General features: G+C 48.5%; 2 protein-coding genes across 6 annotated transcripts in view; both read right to left on the minus strand.

Moving 5' to 3' along the window:
• Window positions 1-922: 922 nt before the first annotated feature.
• On the minus strand, window positions 923-17,715 carry INPP5E (inositol polyphosphate-5-phosphatase E). Of its 2 annotated transcripts, XM_032232646.1 has the most exons (11): window positions 17,608-17,714; window positions 13,937-14,770; window positions 12,262-12,385; window positions 11,333-11,430; window positions 10,652-10,776; window positions 10,292-10,411; window positions 9,337-9,444; window positions 7,831-7,992; window positions 4,728-4,843; window positions 3,073-3,209; window positions 923-2,011 (listed from the first exon to the last, which is right to left on the minus strand). In XM_032232646.1, exons 2-11 carry the CDS (start codon window positions 14,674-14,676, stop codon window positions 1,879-1,881), a joined length of 1,863 nt encoding a protein of 620 aa, XP_032088537.1. In that variant the 5' UTR covers window positions 14,677-14,770; window positions 17,608-17,714; the 3' UTR covers window positions 923-1,878. The 2 variants fall into 2 exon arrangements, with proteins under 2 accessions (XP_032088537.1, XP_032088539.1); XM_032232648.1 differs by lacking the exons at window positions 11,333-11,430; window positions 12,262-12,385 and having other exon boundaries at window positions 17,608-17,715.
• A 1,345-nt stretch (window positions 17,716-19,060) lies between these two features.
• The window catches only part of SEC16A (SEC16 homolog A, endoplasmic reticulum export factor), a 63,792-nt gene continuing 61,081 nt past the window's right edge, over window positions 19,061-21,771 (minus strand). For all 4 annotated transcript variants that reach the window (XM_032233581.1, XM_032233580.1, XM_032233582.1 and 1 more), the window contains 2 exons: window positions 20,926-20,988; window positions 19,061-20,539 (listed from right to left, as the gene is read on the minus strand). In XM_032233581.1, the coding sequence (XP_032089472.1) occupies window positions 20,471-20,539; window positions 20,926-20,988 (132 nt within the window). In that variant the 3' untranslated portion in view covers window positions 19,061-20,470. The remainder of the gene's footprint in view (window positions 20,540-20,925; window positions 20,989-21,771) is intronic.

A 21,771-nucleotide genomic window follows, 5' to 3' on the forward strand; every position in this document is an offset into this window, starting at 1 on the left:
TGTGGGGAAGTGAGCCATGGTGAGTTGGTCGATGCAAATTGTCAGACCCCGATGAGACTGGATCTGACTTCACAAATCTCTTTACACCGATAGTAACTCAAGTCACCACAGTCGTAAGTGTGAATCCAGCTTAACCGGTTATTTTTACCAGAAACTGGTTGAAAAAAAAAAAGTCACAAATCACATTTGTGACCTTAATGCTACAACTGGTTGCGTAGGAGAGCCAGTTGCCAAATGCCCAAATCATGGTGACATGAGCGCAGGCTGAATGGAGGCCATTAGTTCTAATTCAGGTTATAACTGACTTTTCAGAGGCTATTGTTAATTTGAGCCATCTTTGAGAAGTACCAAAAATGCTCTAGAACCATGTATGTGGCATTAAGTTATTGGTCCAGTTCATTGTACATTTAATGTTTATCACCCAGGCTGGAGACCTGTTTTTGCAGGGAGACAGACCCTCCTCTGGTCTCTGCTGGCTGACAAAAATCCTCCTTTTTCCCAATGCAACAAGGGATTCCTGTTGAGAGGAAAGGATTCTGGCCTGTTTGCCGAGGCAGGAGAGGACTGAAAACTCCCTGAAGCCTCAGCCCAGTTATCTTCCTGTTCCTCTTCCCTGGAGGGATTCTTTGCCAGCCTCCTTGTCCTGATGGTTCATCCCATGGGGAGCAAAAGAGATGCTAGAGTGGAATCTTGGGCGCATTTGCTATAGCTGGAATTTGCTATGAAGCACTACTTCCGTGGGGGTTTGCTCGATAAGGAATTGAACCGAGATTTCCTTCATGGAGTTGCCACATTGCAGGCTGGAAGAATACTCTGGGATAGGGGTCTCCAACCGTGGCAACTTTAAGACTTGTGGGCTTCATCTCCCAGCAAAGCTGGCTGAGGAACTCTGGGAGTTGAAGTCCACAAGTCTTAAAAGTTGCCACGGTTGGAGACCCCTGCTCTGGGAATCAGCCCTTTGCCACAACCCAGCTCTACAAGCAATGTGTATGTTATACATCTACATTCTGAATCTTACAATTAATGCTTAATTATGTATCCTAAAGGGGAAACGTGTATTGCATGTTGAAAATACTGGACTTCCATTGATGAGGATTTAAATTAGCTCCAGGTAGGAATACAAGCATATCAGCAGTACAGAGATTGAAGAACACTTGGGACACATTTTAAAAGTTCTGGATCATCCTTTTATTTCAAGGAATTGCAAACTGAAACACAATCCAGGAAAATGATGAAGGGGAAAACATTTCTTAACTATCAACTGTTGGCATTGGCTAAAAATTGCCCTCTGCTATTGAAAATACTGATTTTTGCAGCCAGTCAAGGCTGTGTGTTGAGTGAAACTGGTTTCCACTATTTCTTAAGTTAATGGATTTTTAAAAAAATGTAGTTGGTGGAAGCTGGCTTGTTTTATAGACTCCCATGCTGGTGCTTTCTGAGTCTTCCCTTACCCATCTGGCATTTCAGGGACCTTTCTAGAATTCTTAGGAAAAATGTTGGTTTGTGGGACCAAATTAGACACTAATTCAGCTGCAGGTGAACAAAACAAAGCTTAGAGAATGTGGTCCTTTGTTCCCAAGGTATGATCCTCAGAAAACCTAAGAAATGTTTGTGGCTGGTGTAAATGCCAACACCCTGCAGGTTTACTTTCCTCAAGCAACAGGATACAGGAACAACGGCCTGTCGAGCAGGAAGAAGCTCCATGCTTGGTAAATCTTGATCCCTTGGCTGCCCAGCCGTTCCCAGCCTCAAAGAGCTCTTCGCTTTTGGGGCCCTGTGGAAGCCCCTCCCCAGCCTGGCTTCAGAGAATGCGCTGAAGGAGACCTGGTCCACAAGCCCTTCCACTCGCCCCAGAAGTTCTCGGGTTAATGGATTTGGTCAGGAAACAGAACAGACGGCGCTGGATTTCTGGTTTTTCACAGCTTGTTTTTTCTGAAGCTGCCTCTTGCTCCGTCTCTTTATGCCAATCAAATAAAGTTCTCGATCAAACAGGCCTGCAGCCAGTGGGATGCTGTGGGTGAAGGGGACAAAGCACACACCAGCTGGTGAAAATTTAAACAAACCTATATTGTGTTACAATCTGGGGGGGGGCATTCCAATGGGCATCCTGATTTTGCCTCACTTCCATCTTTGCACGGCCTGGAAGCACCAGCGGTAATTGGATTAAAGCACCAGTTTCTCCCCACCCCCACCCCTTAATTGGGTCGGTAACCTTTCCACAGAATGTGGCCTGCTGTGCAATGGCCCAGATGCCAAAATGAAAATGTCTTCAAAAAGAAATGACCACAAGACTGTATAAAATCTTTCTAGGCTTGGCTCCTGTGAGATTCTGAATAGCGAAGAAGAAGAGCTACAAATACAGAGCCCTGCATTCTCTTAGGTAGAGGCTAGAGACCCTGCATAAAGGGGTGGGTTTCATATCCGTCCCTTGAGTCCCCGTTGTTAAGGACGAAGGGCAGTTCAGCGGGAGAGCCCAGGTATGGGGTGGCTGAGGGCTCTCTGCCTTCTCACAGGTAGGTTGGTCTAGTTCAGACCGGTGGTTTCATCCCAATGCAGAGCCAAAGCCTCAATCCTCCTCAGCTCCTGATCCCAGCCCTGAGGGACAAAGGCTGCCATCTGGCTTCATCACCCAGCCTCCGAGTCAGGGATGGCTCACCTTTTGGGCGTCAATGTGCCAAAACCATCTGCACCCATAATGCAATGCCCCACTTGGAAGGCTGCCTGCACCAGCCTGGAAGCCAAAACGGGCCAAGGGACCCCCCCCCCCTAAAATGCAATCTGATCCCCCACCCCCCTCTAAGCACGTTCCCTACCTGCGACCCAATCCCTGCGCATGCGTGGCAGAGACCCGAAGACCAGCTGGCTGGTGGGAGGCATGCACATGCACGGTGGAGCTGGGCTGAGGCGACAGCTGGTGTGCCCAGAGAGGAGGCTGTGTGCCACCTGTGCCATGCATGCCATAGGTTTGCCATCCCAGCTCCAAGTCACAGCTCAGACCAAAGTGTTGCAATGCAGGCCCAATTGGGAGGACGAAGCCTTTTCAAAAGGCCCCTCAAGGAGAGCCCTACTCACTTGTCCCTCCCAGGTCTCACTTTGACACGGAACAAGCCATACACAGGGCGGTGATCGGACGTCCTGATCCCAAAGCAGGCCGAGTACTTCACAGCATGGATCTCATTTGGGTGGCGGCTTCGATAGATGACCCGGTCCTGGAAAAGAGATCCAAGATTAGCAGAGCTCCCCTGACAAACCTAACTAGAAAGGCTCTCTTGCTCCTAGGCAAACAGATCTCCCTTAGATCTCTGGCGCAGGGGCCTCCCAGAAGGTGTGACAGTGGAGATCCCTACCCAGGTAGGAGAACACCGCCTCGGGCGCTGCAGAACCTCGTCTCAGACCTGGAATATTTCAGGCCTGCTACACGTTCTACTCTGGGAAAATGGGAGGGGGGATTATACAGAGTATATGGGTGATGTGTAGCCATAACAACCTTCTTTCTCAGAAAGCCAAGGTCACTTTGTCCCTGCACCTGGACAGAGGTGGATGAGAGGAATCTTTCCTCGTGGCAATGAAGGATTGGACCATGGGATGGACGTGGGTGTTGGGGTAGGGTCTTGGAACTTTCAACTAGGTGGGAAAACCTGGAAGCTCTCAGATTTGTGTTTTTCCAGATGTGCCAACGTGACATCTCTAATAAAGTGGAACTTTGAGGAAACTCAAGCCTTGGGATTTTCTTCCGTTGGGGGTGTTTTTTCGAACCCTGACACCTCGAGCTGCCGTGGATGTAACTTTGGGGAAAGAGCTTTGAGATCTTCCATTATTGTTTTTAAGCGAGGTGAGCTTAATTTGCCATGTTTCTTCCCTGTCCCTGGAACACGGAGTATTATGCCAGCTTCAGGCAGGCAAGGAGATGGGAAGCTTCCTTTTCTGGAATAAAGGAGGGAAGGAGCCACATGTAAAAGATGAGGACAATGCTTAAGGGAGCCATTCTGAAGTTTGAAGAGGCACAGTAAGAAAACGCCTCTGGTGGCTTCAGGAATGTGTCCATGCTCTTCTCTTGGCGCAATACAGACGGCAGAACTAGAGTCACTTGACAGGGGAGATGGGTGGCATGAAAATTGAATGAATAAATGAAGCTAACTCATGGGTTTCTCACTTTCTCGCCCAATGCCTTTCACCACTAGACCAAATCAGCTCTTGCAGAAGGAAAAGGTAACCCAAGGAAGTCATCTCTGTATCATTTACATGACTTCTTCATCCCAAAGCCTCTGGGCCAGTGCAGGCAAGCTTTTTGGGCCAAAGGGTCCTGTATATGTAGCGGTTGAGGGGAGGGGGGGGGACTTCCACGCTCACACTCTCCCTCGGGTGCACACAGCCTTCGGAGGCAGGAAGTTCTCTTCCCTCAAAGCAGATTTGGGGGGGGAGGGGTGGGGCATGGCTGAAGCCTTCTCATCTATCACAGAATCTTTTGGTACCCGAGTGGAGCTGAGGCTTGGGGGAAAGGTATGTTTAATGAAGTAGACCCTCCCATTCCATCTCCCTCCACGTCCTACTGTACTCTGTGCCAGTTTGCTAACCAATTGAGCGGCAGGCAGGGTGGGTGGAAGAAAGGCTAGCCTGCCTGTGGGAATTTGGGGGCAGAACGGTAGGCTTCAGTTTGCCCTTTTCTGCTGGAGGGGCTCCTTGGGGAGGGGGGAGGCCTGGTTTCCTGCTGCCTGCCAAACCCTTACCGTATATGAAGGTGTCCTCTGCTTGGAGGTTGTGTCATAGGTGTCCTGTCCAACGTCAAACTTGTAGGAAGGACGGAAAAAGATGGGGGCCTCTTGGAACCCCTTAAATAGAGAACCTGTGCAAAGGGCAGACCAGGCAAGTCAAAGGGCTGGACCCTAAAATCCCAGCATTAAGGAGGCCCCGAGACGCCCTGCCATTACATGCCAGGGGCTGCAGTGAGCTGGCAAATGGAGGATGCCGGAACCACAATCTCGGGCGAAAGGCTTTAGTAACACGGATCAAGGTAAAAAGCCTCCCAGGCAGATGGAGTCAGTGAGCCAAGGTGGTGCTGGGTTGGAAGGCCTCTCCCACCACCCCAACTCCACCATCACCCCAGTCCCTTCTGACAGGTCACCAGTCTCCGCCCTCAGGCTGTGGCTAAATCAAATGTGGGTGTAATCAACTGGGTATGGTTTAATAACAATAACCCCCCCCCCCCAAAAAAAAACCTGGAAATGAGCAAGAGGCGAAGCCTCGATGTATGACAATAGGGACTAGAACCATTTGTCATTAAATGGGATAGTCATTATGTGAGTTACCATCTGGCTGCACCCAATTTTACGACTTTTACTAAGGTATTTAAGCAAATCACTATGGTAATTAACAGATTAACAGAGCTGGAAGGGACCTTGTAGGTCATCTAGTCCAACCCCCCACCCAAGCAGGAGACCCTACATCATTTCTGACAGATTAAGTGAGGTATCAGGCTTGAGACTTGCAACTTTTCCTTCCGGCTTCCGCCTTCCCTCTTGTAAGTGAAGGACTCCCTGTATACACGCTTAATGTTGCAAGGAATGGGTCTGCCTTTTAGCTAGCAAAAGCTCCGTGGGTAGTTAATCATAGTGAACATACAGAACACAGAATAACAGTTGAAGGGACCTTGGAGGTCGTCTAGTCCAACCCTCTGCTCAAGCAAGAGTCCTTACACCATCCCAGACAAATGGCTGTCCAATCTCTTCTTAAGATATCCAGTGATGGAGCACCTATAACCTCTGGAGGAAAGTTGTCCCACCGATTAATTGTTCTCACTTTCAGGAAATTCTCCTTAATTCTAGATCGGATCGGTCTTTGTTAAGCCTCCACCTGTTACTTCTTGTCTTGCCCTCAGGTGCTTTGGAGACTAGGTTGGCCCCTTCTTCCTTGGGACAGCCTCTCAAATAATGAAAGACTGCCACCATGTCACCTCTTCTCTTTGTTAAATGTTAAGACTCTACGTATTCCCAGTTCCCGCAACTGTTCATCCTAAGGTTTTGCCTCCAGTCCCCTAATCGTCTTCGTTGCTCTTCTCTACAATCTCTTAATCAGTGATGTAGATGAGTGGGTAGGAGAATTCAACACATTTGCAGATGCCAAGATAAGGGGCATAGCTAATAGCCATCTTCCAGACATGAGATTTAGATGGATTTTAACAGATTTGAGTTGGCAATAGCAATAGCAATAGCAGTTAGACTTATATACTGCTTCATAGGGCTTTCAGCCCTCTCTAAGCGGTTTACAGAGTCAGCCATTTGCCCCCAACAATCTGGGTCCTCATTTCACCCACCTCGGAAGGATGGAAGGCTGAGTCAACCTTAGCCGGTGACATCTGAACCGCCGAGCTGCAGATAGCAGTCAGCTAAAGTGGCCTGCAGTACTGCACTCTAACCACTGCGCCACCTCGGCTACAAGATGTAGTTCAGTGGTAAGAACTAGGCAGGGGAAAAAACCAAATCTATAGGTGGTACCTAGGGCAACAGGAGTAACTGTGCAGACTCTAGGTATCTCAATTGAAGTATGAGACAGCCGTGTGCTGCCCCCACCAAAAAAAGCCAATGCAACCCTTGGCTGCATCATTAGAGGGGTAGCACCCAAATCATGAGACGTGACAGGACTGCTTATTAGTGAGGCCACACTGGGAATATTGCCGCCAATTCTGGTCATCACAATTTTTAAAAAAAGACACGGAGACTTCTGAAAGTGTGGCCGAGAAGAGCAACAAAGACTTTAAGGGGTCTACAGGATACATTGCAGGAGGAAGAGTTCAGGGAAATGGCTACATCTAGTCTAACGAAGAGAAGAATCAGGGGCAACCTGACAGCTGCTTTCTGGTACACGGGCAGCTGCCGCAGAGAGAGGGGGATGGACTTGCTCGCCAGAGCTCCCGAGGGGAGGGCAAGAAGCCTGGGTGGGAAGCTCGTAAAAGAGACAGGCAACCTGGAACTAAGGAGCGGCTTCCTGACAGTGAGAATAAAACCAGTGGAATGGCTCCCTTCCAGGATTTATGGCTGCTCCATCACTGGAGGGTTTCAAGAAAAGTTTGGACAACCATTTGCCCAGGATGATCATAAACTCTTCTGCTATGGGCAGCGGATTGGACCAGAAGATCTCCGAGGGCCCTTCCAGTCCTATGCTTCTGTCTGGCTGTCATGAACTAGAATGCACGGGGATTAACAAGATATGCAAAAACAGTATGTGTGTGTGTGTGTGTCTGTCTGTCTGTCTATTATCTATCTCTCTGTGTCTATTACATATCTATCTGTCTGTTTGTCTGTCTATTATCTATCTACCTACCTACCCGTAAATAAATAGTAATCCCTTAAAGAAAAAAAAAACCTAAGAAATCCTGACCAATGCTCCTTGAGAGAGCTCTTTCTTTAGCACCTTCCCAAAAGGGAGGGAGCAAGCTTGACCCCCAAGAGGTCCTCCTACTGAAAGAAACTGCTCTGGACCTCATCACCCTCCATGGAAAAGAGATTCTGCCCAGGGCATCTTCCAGGACAACTGAGGTGGCTGAGTTAATTCTCTTCTGCGGTCATCGGGGCTCCAAAGGTCAAAAGCAGCCCTCTAAATTGCACTCAGAAACCAAGCAGGAGTTGTGGAGCATCAAAGGGGCCACTGCCTTTTTGAGAGGGGTGGAGGCAAACCTGTGGTGCCGAGACTGCAGGAAGGGGCACAACTGGCACACAGCTGCAGTTTTGGGCTCTGTAACTCTTATTGCATGGATCAAGACTTTTGGGGAGGAAGGGGGGGGGAAAGAGGCTGGCTCTTGCAAAAGCACATGGGAAATGGGAAGGGGCTCCTCACCAGTCTGCATTTCCTTCCGCAGCTGGTCATGCTGCAGCAGCACCGACACGTCCAGGTCCTGGTCGTGGTTGAGGATCTGCTCTATCACCTCCCGGTCCTCATTCAGGCGGAAGTTGAAGTCTCCGAACCAGAAGACGTGGTCGAAGCGGCTCGTGACGTCAGCTGCAGAAGAGCAAGCGAAGGAGGGGGAAGTGAGTGGAGGAGAGCCCACGGCAGCAAGGCAAAGCCTTCTTCCCTGACCATCTGCACCGAGTTCCTGGGCACCTGAGGTTGACCAAGGGGCCTTAAGGGTGATATTCATCCCATTCAAAGGTTGCCAACAGGGCAACCGAAACTAAAACCGCTTCAGGTCTGAACTGTAGAGAGAGTCCTCGATTTAGGACCACATTTGAGCCCAATATTTCTGTTGATAAACCAGTTTTTGACTTTTGTGTGATTTTACGACCATTTGTGCCACAGTGCTTACGTGAATCACCGCAGCTGTTACGTTAGCCACATGATTACTGTGTGAATGTGGCTTCCCCCATTGGCTTTCCTTGTCAGAAGGGCACAAAAGTGACCCCAGGACACTCAACTGTCACAAAGACCTGCCAGTTGCAAAGGGTCTGGATTTTGCTCACATGGCCATGGGGAAGCTGCAACAGCCATCAGTCGCTTTTTCAGTGCTGCTGTAAGTTCAGACAGTCACTAAACAAATGGTTGCAAGTCAAGGACTATCTAAATTCTGAATTTCTGTGTGACTTCATTACAGTTTTTGAAACATAGGGACTATAATCTTCCACCATCTGCCTGCCCTGGTTGCTAATCTCAGCAACTTTGAAATGCATGGATTTCAATTCCCAGAATTCTTAGCTATTCCCTTGCTGGTTGGGGAATTCTGGGGTTAATCTGGAATTATTTATTGGCCAAGTGTGAGACTGGACATACAAGGGATTTATTTGGTGCATAAAAGATATAAGTGATAAACCATGATCAGAGTCATCGTAAAAATACATTCATCATAAATCATAAGACACAACACTTAATGATAGTCACAGGATACTAAATAAGCATAAATCAACATAAGTCATACTAGGAAACTAAACAAACAATATAAACCGTAAAGAGACAAGCAACAAAGTTACAGTCATAAGTAAAAAAGGAGATAGGCAATATGGGATAGGATGAAAAGAATCATAGTAATACTTAATAAATAGTTTGACAGAGTGTTGTGGGAATTAGTTTTGTTTAGCGGAGTGATGGCATGGGCCAAAAACTGTCATCACTAAATAAATCCCTAAATAAAGCCCACCCATCTCGAAACTGCACAGATTGGGAAACGTTGGCTGTTCCCTCTAAAGTCCGATTTTAATCGCTGGGACCCATCATTTTGTGCCCAGGCCAAATCAGTGACTTTCCAGAACACAAACTTTCTTTCGGGGGCATCATGATGGCGGTTATTTATTTGAAAGAGAAAGTGACAAACACAGAGTGAAAGCAACATTTTCCAAGTGCCGAGTTACTCACAGGAATTCGATCGATAGGGGTTGGTATCTGGAATATTTCTGGGCAGCGAAAGAGCCTGGATGGTTTTGTGGTAATCCAGGAGCCTCTCACTGACTTTGCCGTCTCCAGCTGAAAGAAAAGAAGGCTACTTAGGGCAGGTTGGACCCCAACACAGCAGCTTCCACTGGAAACCACTTTGGTTAGTTAGTTTACTTTGTCACTGCACCTCATACAATGAAATCAAATGCCATCTTCAGTGTACATTATACATAATAAAGCTATAAAAATAAAAATACACATCCTTTAGATTCTATACAACTGAATTAAAACCCCTGATATTGCGATTAATATTGCACTACACAGTAGAATTCAATATAGTTATTGCTCTGGGGTAGAAGTTGTTTTTCGGCCTACTTGCCCTTGTTTTTATTGTCCTGCACCATCTGCCAGATGGAAATAGTTCAAAAAAATAGTTCTCACTGTCAGAAAAATTATCCTTATTTCCAGGTGGAATCTCTCCTTGTTCAGTTTCCATCCATTGTTCCTTGTCTGGCCTTCGGGTGCTTGGGAGAATAGCTTGACCCCCTTCCTCCTCTCTGTGGCAGCCCCTCAAGTATTGGAAGATTGCTATCCTGCCTCCTCTGGTCCTTCTCTTCCCTAGACCAGCCATGTCCAGTTTCTGCAACCCTTCATCCTATGTTTGAGCCTCCAGTCCCCTAATCTGCTGCATGATTGTGGACTCCCAAAAGCCTTGGGACTATCAAGGGGGGAGAATGTCTCATGCTATCCATTCCTTTGAAGACACGGCTTCCTAACTTTCTGCAATAACTCCACATAGCTTAACTTACTTGCATTCAACTGGGACCAGAGCATAAAGCAAGTCGTTCGACTGGCGTACCTGTTTACACAGCTTTGGGGAATAAACACCTACTCTGATTCCAAGGGAGACGCAAGCGGAACTTGGGGAGGTACTCACAGGTAAAATGGGAAGTGATGAAAAGGAAGGACGTGCCGAAGAACGTGAAGCAAATTCCCAGCGCACCCTTGGTCTTGAACTGAGACACGATGCGCGTGGTCACTGTGGCATATTCCACCTCTGTGGGAAGAGAGAAGCAGCACGGCCTGTCAAGGAGGCTCAGACCAGATGGGGATAGACCTTCTCATCAATACCTGGGGTGGAAAATGCTGCAATTTAATGAAGGCCTTCAGTTCCGCCTTCTAAGCCTGCAGCTTTCTTCCCACCAAATAAAAACAAGGCTGTCTGGCGATTCAGCAACATTCCCATGGTAGAAGCAACTGAAAAGGCCACACGGGATTCATCGCTGGCCGGGCCTACCTGAGCAAAACCAGATGAGGTCCCTTCGCAGGAAGAAGGCCAGGTAAAGGACCCCGTGAGCAGCTGCGTAAGACATGACGTACTGGGGGCCCAGCGTTGTCTGCAGGCGAATCTCCCACTCTCGCCTGCAGAAAGAAAGCAAAGCCAATTGGCCACTCGGTCCTGGAGCAGCTCGGAGGTCAGCAGGCCTAATCCAAACTCAGAAAGGACTTCTGGGCCCCAGTCAGGCTGATTCAGAGGACACAGGATCGCCCGGAAGCACTCGTCATTCACACTCGCTCCGTGTGGTTGGGACCCTCCGCTTGGCTCCCAATTCCTGGCAGGGAACGGCCCACCTGCACTCTTCTCCCGAATGCTGGCCTCTGGTCATGCCCGCTGAAGTGAAGAGGGAAGGAGAAGACGGGACTAAGATTGCCAAGGGAGCCCTGGCAGCCTTCGCCCAAAGTTCTGCCTCATTGCAAAAGAGGGCTTGCGACAGCCTTACCCCATGGAGGGTGGTGATCATACTTGTAGTGTGGGGATACTCAGGAGGAAAGAGGAAGGAAGGAAGGAAGGAAGGAAGGAAGGAAGGAAGGAAGGAAGGAAGGAAGGAAGGAAGGAAGGAAGGAAGGATACATGAAAGGAGGAAGGGAGGAAGGAAGGAAGGATCCCTCAGCTACAAAGATGCTTCTGTTTCCATACCTATCTGGACAGCCTTCTTGGATCCCTATCACATACATGTCCTGTGCATAATCGGGCTCAGACGGCAACAGGAAGTCATCCAGCACCTCAGGGAGCTCCTGCAAGAAAAAAAATGACCTTCCCAATTGTAGAGGAGCCCCACAGGCCGACTGGGGGGCTCTAGCTGCCAACAAGAAATGATACAGGGGGTCAAATCCATTTTTTCTGCCTGCAGGATGCAAATACTTTTTCTGTTCACCTGAGTTGGAATTCAGAAAATGGACAAATTACTTAATCCACATTATTTGGAGAATTAAGGTGACTCTGCTTCTCCTGCTATCCTTGGCACTACTTGTGAAATGATGCACAAACAAATACTTATTTCAGGTACAAAGCATTCTAACAAGGACAACTTCAAGTCCCATCTGTAAAGTGGCAAAAACAAAAGAATCCCACAAGGAAAGGCTCCCGTTTTCTTTTGTTTTCTCACCCACAGATCACCTCTAGAAAGCTGGACTAACCCATCTGCTTCTTTCCACTCTTTTATTACATTTCCCAGAAAAAAAATGGTTTGTGGAAGAAAAGCTGAAAGGGATTAGAAAACACTCCGTGTCTGGGAATGGAGGAGCTGCAAGTGGATTTATGGATCCAAGACTGCTGGTTAGTCCCGACAGGTTGCACATATCCTCACTGAACACGCTTCCAAATCGTTTGCATTAAAATATGCACTTGACATGCAAAATTAGAATCACTTGCCAGAAATATCTGCAGAGTTCATGGTGTAAAAGGGCAAGTGTGCAGTAATGTTTTCCCAGGGAGAAAAGTTTGTGTGAGCCCGACCTGCCAATTCTGTAGGCCAAGCTGAGCTGAGCCTTCATTTTTTCCTCCTGGACTTTCCTATAAAAACTCCTGGTGGTTAGAGAAGGACCGTGACCCCCTCACTTCCTCACCTTCTGGCCCTGCATGTTCCAGGTGGCTACAAAGATGCCAATGTTGCGATCAGGAAAATACCGGTTCAGCTCTTCTGCTCCCAGGAGGGCACCACTAGCAAGAAGGCTGCCTTCCAAGTAGCTTCTGTAGAAAAGGATATTCTGTTTTGTTGCGTTGAGACAATCTACAGGGAAGGTTGATAGGCTTGACTTACCTGTGGAAAGTCAACTAAGGCTGAACTCAGGAGTCAGAAGCCAAAAGGGGAAGAAGGGAGGAGGTGAGCCAGGCCTTTCTTAGCTCCAAAGTCTCAGGGTAGCTGTGGAAAAGTGCTCCCCTGAAAAAGCTCCGCTGGCACTGGAGTGATATGGGAAGGGGGGAGACGAGGGGGAAGAGACTCAGAGAGAGGTCTTCTTCAGTTCAGTGAGGGGCAGCAGTTACAATGCTCAGGAGGACAAACTTAAATCATGAAGCCCACTGGGGGGATGGGGGTGGGACAATCCTTATCTCCACATTTAACCTCCCTTGACAAGGCCCTTGCCAAATGAGCAGGGAAGGGTAAAGTTCCCCTGAAAGATTAAAGCACCGGTGGGACCACCGTGACCTGGAGGGCTGAGAATCTCTACAGACCCAAGTGTGAAGTTGTGTTGGCTTCAAAGATCATGGACAGAATTTTTGCTAGAAGAACAATGTTGCACCACACGCAGAGCCGTCCTTTCTCCCTGTTATTAAACCCGGTCACCAGGGATGGTGGGTCTCCCTGAGGCACTTTTTAAAGCCCTCCCAACCTGTGCAAAGTAGAGCTGGGTGGCTAGCCACTCTTTCCTTCCCCATTCTCCCGACCCAAAGCCTGGAATGTGGGGGTGGGCAAGAAAAGATATACTGCAATGCAATCAGGATTATTCCATGATAAACAGGTTCTCTAACCCATGAACAGCTCACTTCTGCTAGTTTTCTACCTTAACCATGGATGGCTGCATGCACCTGAAGGACAAAACAGCCACTGAAATATGGTGCCCTCCTGTTATCAAGGAGCCTCTCTAGGACTTGGCCTCGATTTTAGAGAGGGACAGGCTAGTCCATCCCACAGTCAGTGGTTCCTAGACAGGGAGGCTCCTCAGAGCTAGCTCAGTGGTGTCAGAAGTCATTTTATCATGGATTTCTCCTTTCTCAAGATGAAAAAAGTGTCCTATTCCTGATGAATACAAAACAGCCTTCTTTCTACAGAAAGATCAGCAAAACAGCAACAGGGGCTTCCTCCTCACAGGCTACCCTATCCTTCTGTTGGCAACTCCAAGGCTGAAGCTGAGCTAGCGATCCTTCTCTTTATGCCAGGGATCTAAGCAGCTGGGCTGGGAAGGCAGGGCGGAGTAGTGTGTACGTAAACAGCACTATCTCTGCAAACAGATAACTTTCTGAAGAAGAGTAAGCAAAATCTTATCATCTAAAAGCTACACACTGAAAACTGACAGGGATTTAACATCAACATTAGTGGGGGAGGGGAGTATTAGGTTGCTGCTAAAGCATCCTTCTAAGAACCCCCCCCCCCCACACACACACAATTTTCCGTTTCCGCATTCAGATTTCCTTAAACAAAGAAGAATTTGTCTTTAAAAAATAGCAAAGGCCATGTCCATATTGGAGCGGGGGGGGGGGGGGATTGCCACCCTCATGGTCCCTCTGACCCAAGATACACACCTGTTTCTCACGTCGGTGATCCGGATGGGGGCCAGTAGGCTGAAGGTCGATTTGGTGAAGGCGGCCAAGCAGTGTTCGCAAGCCATTCCCCGGCTCTGAAGCTGCGTGTCGCTCCAGCTGCTGCCTGCTCTTGGAAGCCCCCTCCAGGAGCCCAACTTGTACTCCGCGCAATCTGGGTCAATCCTATTAGTTGTCCTCAGAGAAGGAAAGGAGCCCTCAAGTTCCAGAGGAGGTGGAGGCTGGGAGGCCAAGACCTTGGACAACTTCCGGGGTGAAGCTGAAAGGCTGGGTCTGCTTTGGCTGAGGTGGGGACCCTCGGAGCCTGGGTTCAAGTCATGCCGAGGCTGGAGATGGCGGTGGTTGCCGCTGGAGGCGCCTTCCTGCTTGGTGGGGCTCTCTCCCTGGAAAGACCCATCGGAGGAGCCCCCCTCAGTGGAATCAACCGAATTCCCTTGATACATTCTGAAAGGCCTCCTCCTCCTCCGCCAGATCAGTTCGTCCAGAGACGATGTCCGCTCCAGCCTCGGTTTACGGGGAGGCTTTGGAGTGAATGACTTGAGCCCAGCTGGGGCTTGGGATCCTTCTAACTGCAGTCTGAAAGGATCGTTGGAAAAGGGGAGCTTGGTTTCTGGGGGGTCCTCGGAGAGATGGTCCCCACTGCTGCCTGCCTCTTGCCTTGCAGAGCAGCTCTCCTCCTTTGGCTGCAAGATTTGGGGCCCATCGCTTGAGAGGTGCTCCATTGTCTGCTAGGAGAATCCATGAGATGCACCAACTAGGAGGAAGTCAAAGAGCCACTCTTTCTTACTAGCCAAGTTTCCATCTTAGAGGAAAAACCTGAAGAGGAATATGAGGGGAAAATGGTCAGGGAAGGAACCCTAAAAGTGCTAGCCAAGCTGGTGTGGCCCTTTGTGTTGCCCCTGGAAACGTTAATGATTGAGATTAGCCAAGCCTTCTGTTTTAATTGCAAAAGTTTGAGACCACCCAATGGATCCACTGATGTGCCTAGTATTAGTTGGGTCATTCCCATTTTAAAAATCAGAGGTTCATGAAACAAATCAGAATTGTAGGAAATTATTATTAGAGTAGATTCATCTGGAAGAACACTATTCACCTCATGATTAACTTGGTGATGATGAAAATCCCTTAAATAGTTTATACACAGCCTTTAAAAGAAACTAGTTTATACTCAGCAAAGTATCAGATGTAAAGACAGGGATATCGAAGTGGGAAAAACACATATATGGTTGCAATCACAATTGCAACCATAAATGTTATCAATACACAATTGGTAACGGAGCACCGAAGAACTCACAGAGGACTAGAAAAGAGCTGACATGATTTCCATCTTCAAAAGCGCGTGGGGGGAAATGGGTCCAGGAAACTACAGAATGGGAATACTTGGGAAAATGCTAGAAAAGATAATCAAGCAATGAATCAGCAAACACCTAAAGGCAAGCAAAGTTATAACCTGAAGCCAAAATGGGTTTGTCAAACCCACATCATGTCAGACAAATCTTATTGCATTCTTTGACAAAGTGGCTAAATTAGACCACTGAAATGCTGTGGACATAATTTACTTGGATTTCAGTAAAGTATTTGATAGACCACAACTTACTACTCGATAAGATAGAAAAAGATAATATCATCAGACGGATTTGTAAGTGGCTGACCAACCACACTCAATGTGTAGTCCTGAAGGGAAGTCTGCAGTGCGGGTTTGGGCTAATACTCTTCATAAAGGATTTAGATGAGGAAATAGAAGGGGAACTCATCAAATTTGCAGAGGACACTAAGAAAGATCTTGACAGACTTGAACACCGGGTCCCATCTAACAAAAAGAAATTCAATAGTGAGAAAAGTAAGGTTTTAGGCAGGTAAAATCAAATGTAGAGGTACGGAATAGGTAGAAGCTGGCTCAACAGCATTAAGAGGAACAGTGAGAGTGATGCAGGAGTTTTAGAAGACAACCATTTAAGTAAGAGCCAGCAGTGTGCTGCAGTTACCCAAAAAAGCCAATTAACAGAATCAAGATCACATGAAGGGTTAGTACCACTTGAAATGCTGCATCCATTTTTGGTCGCCACGCAGAGACTCTAGAAAGAGTGCAGAGAAGAGCAACCAGGATGATGAGGGGACTGGAAGCTAAAACAAATGAAGAACGGTTGCAGGAACTGGGCCTGGCTAGTCTAAGGAAGAGAAGGACCGTGATAGCAGTAGTCCCAGCTACAAAGAAGAGGAAAGTCAACCTATTTTCCAAAGCACCAGAAAACAGGACTAGAATCAAGGAATGGAAATTCACCCAGGAAAGCAGCAACCTGGAATCAAGGAGAAACGTCCTGACATCGAGAACAATCAACCAATGGAATAGCTTCCCTCCAGAAGTTGTGGGCGCTCCATCATTGACAGATTTTAAGAAGAAACTGGACAGCCATTTGTCTGAAATTGGAGAATGTCTCTTGCTTGAGCAGAGGGGTTGGACTAGAAGACCTCCAAGGTCCCTTCCAATCCTGTTATTCTGTTAATGCATTTTCTGGACTGACCCTTGGATCTCTATGGCAGCTCAACTGCAGGAAAAGGATGAAATGTGTCTCCTAGACACAGGACTCAAGATCAGCAACCATAGATACTTTCCGCATTGTTGCAATTTGTCCTCAGCAATTTCAGGAGGAAGAGCAGGGTTACTTAGACCCTAATCCAGCCCAGTTGCAATACAGACTTACAACAGTTCACTTAATGACCATTACAATGGCAGTGAAAAAAGAGACTTACGACACTTATGAGCCTTGCAGCATCCCCATGGTCCCATGATCAAAATTCAGAAGCTTGGCAACTGACTTTTATTTATGACGGTCCCAGTGTCCTGGGGCCACACAATTCCCTTTTTCGACCTTCTGGCAAGCCAAGTCAAGGGGGAAGCCTGATTCACTTAACAACCCGGTTACTCATTTAAGAACTGCAGTGATTCACTTAACTTCACAATTAACCAACCGTAGCCAGGGAGGTCATAAAACGGGGCCAAACTCACTTAACAAGGAGCCTGCTTGCCGACAGGAACTTGGGGCTCTCTTCTGGCCGTTAAGTCGGGGACTGCCTGTGACCCTCTTTTTTGCTTTCTTCCAAAGACTGAGGGGGGGGGGAGTGTGAAGTTGAGGAGGGGGGGAGACTACAGGAAGTGAAAGAGACGGGTGGGGGAAGGGCAGAGCTGAACTCAGCCCCCTTCAGCAGCAGGAGGGTCACCAATGGGGGCAAGAAAATGGGGGGAGGGGGGAACAAGCCTGGGGAGGCTTATAAGAGCCCCTCCCTCTTCCCTCGCAGCTAGCAAAGCCTGGGGAGGGAGGGCAAAGGGGTCCCCGAATCCACCCCCCTCCTCAAAGATCCTTCAGGGATCTCTCTCCACCACCCAAAGTTCAAAGGGGGGGGGGCGCTACCATACAAATCCCCTCTCCTCATGATGAAGGGCCCATCATCCACGGCAGGGACGGAAAAGGTTCCTAAGGGGGGGCTTGGGGTTCTTTCCCTTGATCTGTGAGGGGGGGCGCTCAAAATGAAGGGAAGGAAGTGAGGGAACGAACGCCAGAAAAGCGAAATAATGTAGAACCGCCAAAGTTGAGGAGGCCGCGCGCCCCCAACCACCCCCTTCAGCCCCCGTCCCCCGAAGGCGGGCGGCCTACCTCGCAGGGTCGTTGTGCGGCAGCCTCTCGCCGCGCCAGGCCTATCCCGTCGTCGAGGCCGTGGCTCCTCCCCTTACCAACGGCCGCCACGCGCGCGGGGGTACGCGTGCGCACGCTCCCTCCTCGCCCCGCCCCTTCAGCGCGTTGCTATGACGCCCCGCAACATCAGCGCGTTGCCATGGCGCCCGGCGGTTCCTCCCTGCCGCCGCCTCGGAACCGGATGGGCGGGGGGAGGCGCTGCAGCTGTGAAGCCACAACTGGGTCCTCCCCCTCCTTCACACACACAAACACACACACAGCGAGAGGCCGTGGGGTCCTGGGTGAGGAGGGAGGCTCCTTTCCTTCTGGTTGGGCATCCTGGCATAGGAGGGGTCTCCCCCCCCCCGCCCGATCCTTACAGGGATTCCTCGACTTACGACCACAATGGAGCCCATCATTTCTGTTAAGTGAGGTTTCAGGCCGTTTTTCCACCTTTCTTGCCACAGGCATTAAGGGAATCGCTGCTGTTGATAAGTCAGCCAGTTGCTAAGTGAATCTGGGTCCCCCCATTGATTTTGCTTGTCAGGTTGCAAAAGGAGGGTTGCATGATCTTGGGATACTACAAGCGTTGTGAGTATGAACCAGTTGCCAAGCATCTGAATTTTGATCACATGAGGATACTACAAAGATTGCAACTGTGAAAAATGGTCATAAGTCACTCTTTTCCAGTGCTGTTGTAAGTTTAAATGGTCACTAAATGAACTGTGTTCCAATACGGAGGGCATTTCATCCTCACCACATGCAGGGCTTTGCCTGCTGGTTTCATTCACCATGACTCCAGCTTGTGTGTATTTGCAAGGAAGCAGGAGAGGAGGAGCACTCGGAATAGAAGGAATGAGCTTGAAGGGGCCTTGGAGGTCTTCTAGTCCAGCCCCCTGCTCAAGCTGGAGAACTTAATACTATTTCAGATAACTGTCTAGAAACACTGATGCTTTTGAACTCTCGGATTGGAGAAAATGGGCCAAGACAGATAGATCAACCCTGAACCCAGAGGTTGACCTGACTCAAATCGACTCGGAAAAAACCACGCTACAAAAACCCAGCTCTGGAGAAGCTGGAAGAGGTGGAAGGAGAGGACAACCAGCTGCAAAAGGGATGGACTGGGGCATGCTTGGAAGGACCAGACCCTCTCAGAGAACAGACCCTCTCAGAGAAAATCTAGGTGGTCGCTTTGAGCGGATGATGCCGACTTGATGGAACATAATGTTTTATACAGTTTTGCCATGCTGTTTTGGGACCATCCAGTCAGCTTCGATTCTCCCAATGGGCGCAGGAATTTGTCAAACTCCACTCCTTAAGAAAGGTTTCTCCAAACAGAAGGGAAGGTGGATGGTTTGCAGTGCCAGAAACTTGCAGGCTCTTAGAACAGCTTCTTCTGCGTAAAATTGGCAACCCCAATAAACCGTAGGCCGAGTTAAAAGTGTGGAAAGTGCTCCAGATGCGCAAAATATTTTATTTTAAGAATGTACAGTGTCATTTGTAACATTTACGACAGAGAGTGGCTCTTCTGGGTGGAGGAAATCTGAAAAAATGCTCAGTGGTCATCGAGACAGAGAAATTCAAGAGAGGCAGAGATCTAAAGGGACAAAAAAAACATCTTGAACAAATTCAAGATGACTAGAAGAGGCTGAGACAGGTTCTGCCTTCCTTTTTTACAACTCTTCGCCCACAAGAATCCTTGGAAATGTGTTTTAAGACCCTCCAGAACCCAGATAGGTAGAATTAAGCCACAGAGTCAAGCATCAACGTTAAAAAATACCCTCTGTATTTCTGGACTGAGCACTGGTCTTCTGGACTGGTTTTTACTGCGCCAACAATAAGTTCCCTCTTGTCTCTGATCAGACTTACGTGGATGTTAGCACAACCTATGACAGCTTTGAAGAGTTCATGCAACTCCACCCGAGACCCAGTTCACGCCTCTTGTTAGTTGCACTTGCTAATTGAATTGGTTTTTTAAAAAAGAGACGGCCAGGTAAATTATGAGCTGGGCCAGTGGGACATGGGGGAAAAGTCTTGAGATGGAAGAAGGGGGAACTTCCACAAGTTTAAAAAAATAAAATGCTAAGCCCCTTTTGAGCTGTTACGGAGTTCTTGGAGGGATCCGAGTTCCAGAAAGGAGCCATATTGCACTTTCAGGAGGAATTATCAGAAGAACAATGCGAAACGCTATACAAAGAGCTTCCGCTCTGGACTCTACAGTTCGTTTTACAAGGAGCCTAAGACCGCAAACTACATGTGCACTAAAGAAAATCCACTTCCAAGGAAATCTTAAGATTACAAGTCAGAGGTTTTTTTTTTTCTTTCTTTCCCCCTATTCATTATACATTTCTCTGTTTATTTGGATCAGCTACATTTTCCCTCCCCCGAAGGTTGGGAGCAAAGGGAAAGTCGATAGGAAAAGAAAATCCCCACCAATTCCGTTAATGTGCCAGATGAGCCATAAACCCCAAGTTTTAGTGGTTTATATGCATAAAAACAATGCCCCGATCCCTCTAAGGCCACAAACTGTAATGTTAAAAGGTGACACGGGAAAAGTCTTGTCGTAGACGGAGCAGCTGGATTTTAGCAAAGCCGAGGAGAAAAGGGGGAGGGAGTCTTCGGGTTGAGGCAGCCCCTCAACCCGAAGTTCTCCAGTCCTCCCTCCCGTTGACGTTTGACCCCCTCAGCCAAGCCTTTGGGTTACAAGGAGAGCATTTGGTAATCGACGTCGGCCACGGCCTCTGTGGGGGAGCCATCCAGGTGGATTCTCAATTTGAGAAATGGAACTGGCACCCCGGGACATCTTGGGAGGCTCTTGTGCAGTGGAGAGACAGAATGGATGTTGCTATTTTAAAGTGGGGTATTTTCTCTGCCCAATTCTGCCAAGTCGGGAGCTAGCCGGAGCTGCAGAAGGCTGGAAAGACAAAAAACAGTTTTCAATCAATCAGGGAACCTCACAGCTGGAGACCAAAAGAACCCTGCAGACACAACTTCTTGTTGAGTTTGAAATCCTCCTCTTGGGTTGTGTTTAAGGCAAAGCAAAAGGTTTGCATTAACTCCCAATTCTGTTCCCAATCAAATTCCAATCCTCAAAGCTCAAAAGAAGACTATTCCTAGCCAATCCATGGTTGAAGCAAACTTTTCCCACCCCGAAGGATTGAATACAAGCTGGAGCAAATCTTTGCTCATTACACCAAGCGTTCCAGGGAGTGGGGTGTATGGAGGGGGTCCATACAAGGCTACTTTTGCAGTACTTGCATCGGAGGGAAGGACCTGCGGACAGGAGGAGGAAGGTTATACCTGTGCAAACTGAGACGGATTGTAGAACTGGACAGCACCAGTCGGGGGATCTCCGGAAGTTGCCTAACAAAGCAAGGAGACAAGTTTGCCATCACTGAGATGCCAGGGAAAGTCAGGCAAGCGTGCCCGGTGGGCTTGGTCAAGCAGGGATTCCACAATACTGCAGCAAGAGTATTACACACAAATGCCAAAACAGGAAGGAGAACCCAGCTGCCCCCAACTCGCAGGGAAGCTTCCGTGTTACCGACAGGAGCAGCGGTGTGTGCAGGCTGTCACAGTGCAAAGGCACATGCATGAGCCCCAAAGGGCTCACTTGGGGCAGGGTGGGGGTGGCCCTCGAAACATGCAAGAGGAGCAGCGGAAAGGTTAGCCGTGCCAAGTGCTCGAAGGATGCCAAACTGGTTGGGCAGCCAGCCATAAGCCTGCCTGGGGGTCCCTGTAGAGGCGCATCCCCCCATTGTTTCCAACAGAGCCCCAAAGATGGATGTGTACAAAGTGCTTGGTTCCTTCTGACGGGACCTGGCAGAAAGAGTTTCTCAGCCTTGGTGACCTTAAGACACGGAGACCAATTCTGCCCATGTGCCTTACTTCCCTCCAAGGCTGAGAAAGCCTCTTCTAAAATGTCCAAAGCTCGAAAAAGGGGGCTGCTTTGAGGTTTCTGCCAGAGGGCTTCAGATTCAGATTAACAGGGTTGGAAGGGACCTCGTAGGTCATCTAGTCCAACCCCCTCCCAAGTAGGAGACCCTACACTATTTCTGACAGATGGCAGTGTAGTGATCCTGAAAGCCTTCAGGGATGAAGCTGCCACATCTAGAGGCAAGCTGTTCCACTGGTTAATTGTCCTCA

Source organism: Thamnophis elegans, chromosome 16 (assembly GCF_009769535.1).
Source record: "Thamnophis elegans isolate rThaEle1 chromosome 16, rThaEle1.pri, whole genome shotgun sequence".
Lineage (NCBI taxonomy): Eukaryota > Metazoa > Chordata > Lepidosauria > Squamata > Colubridae > Thamnophis > Thamnophis elegans.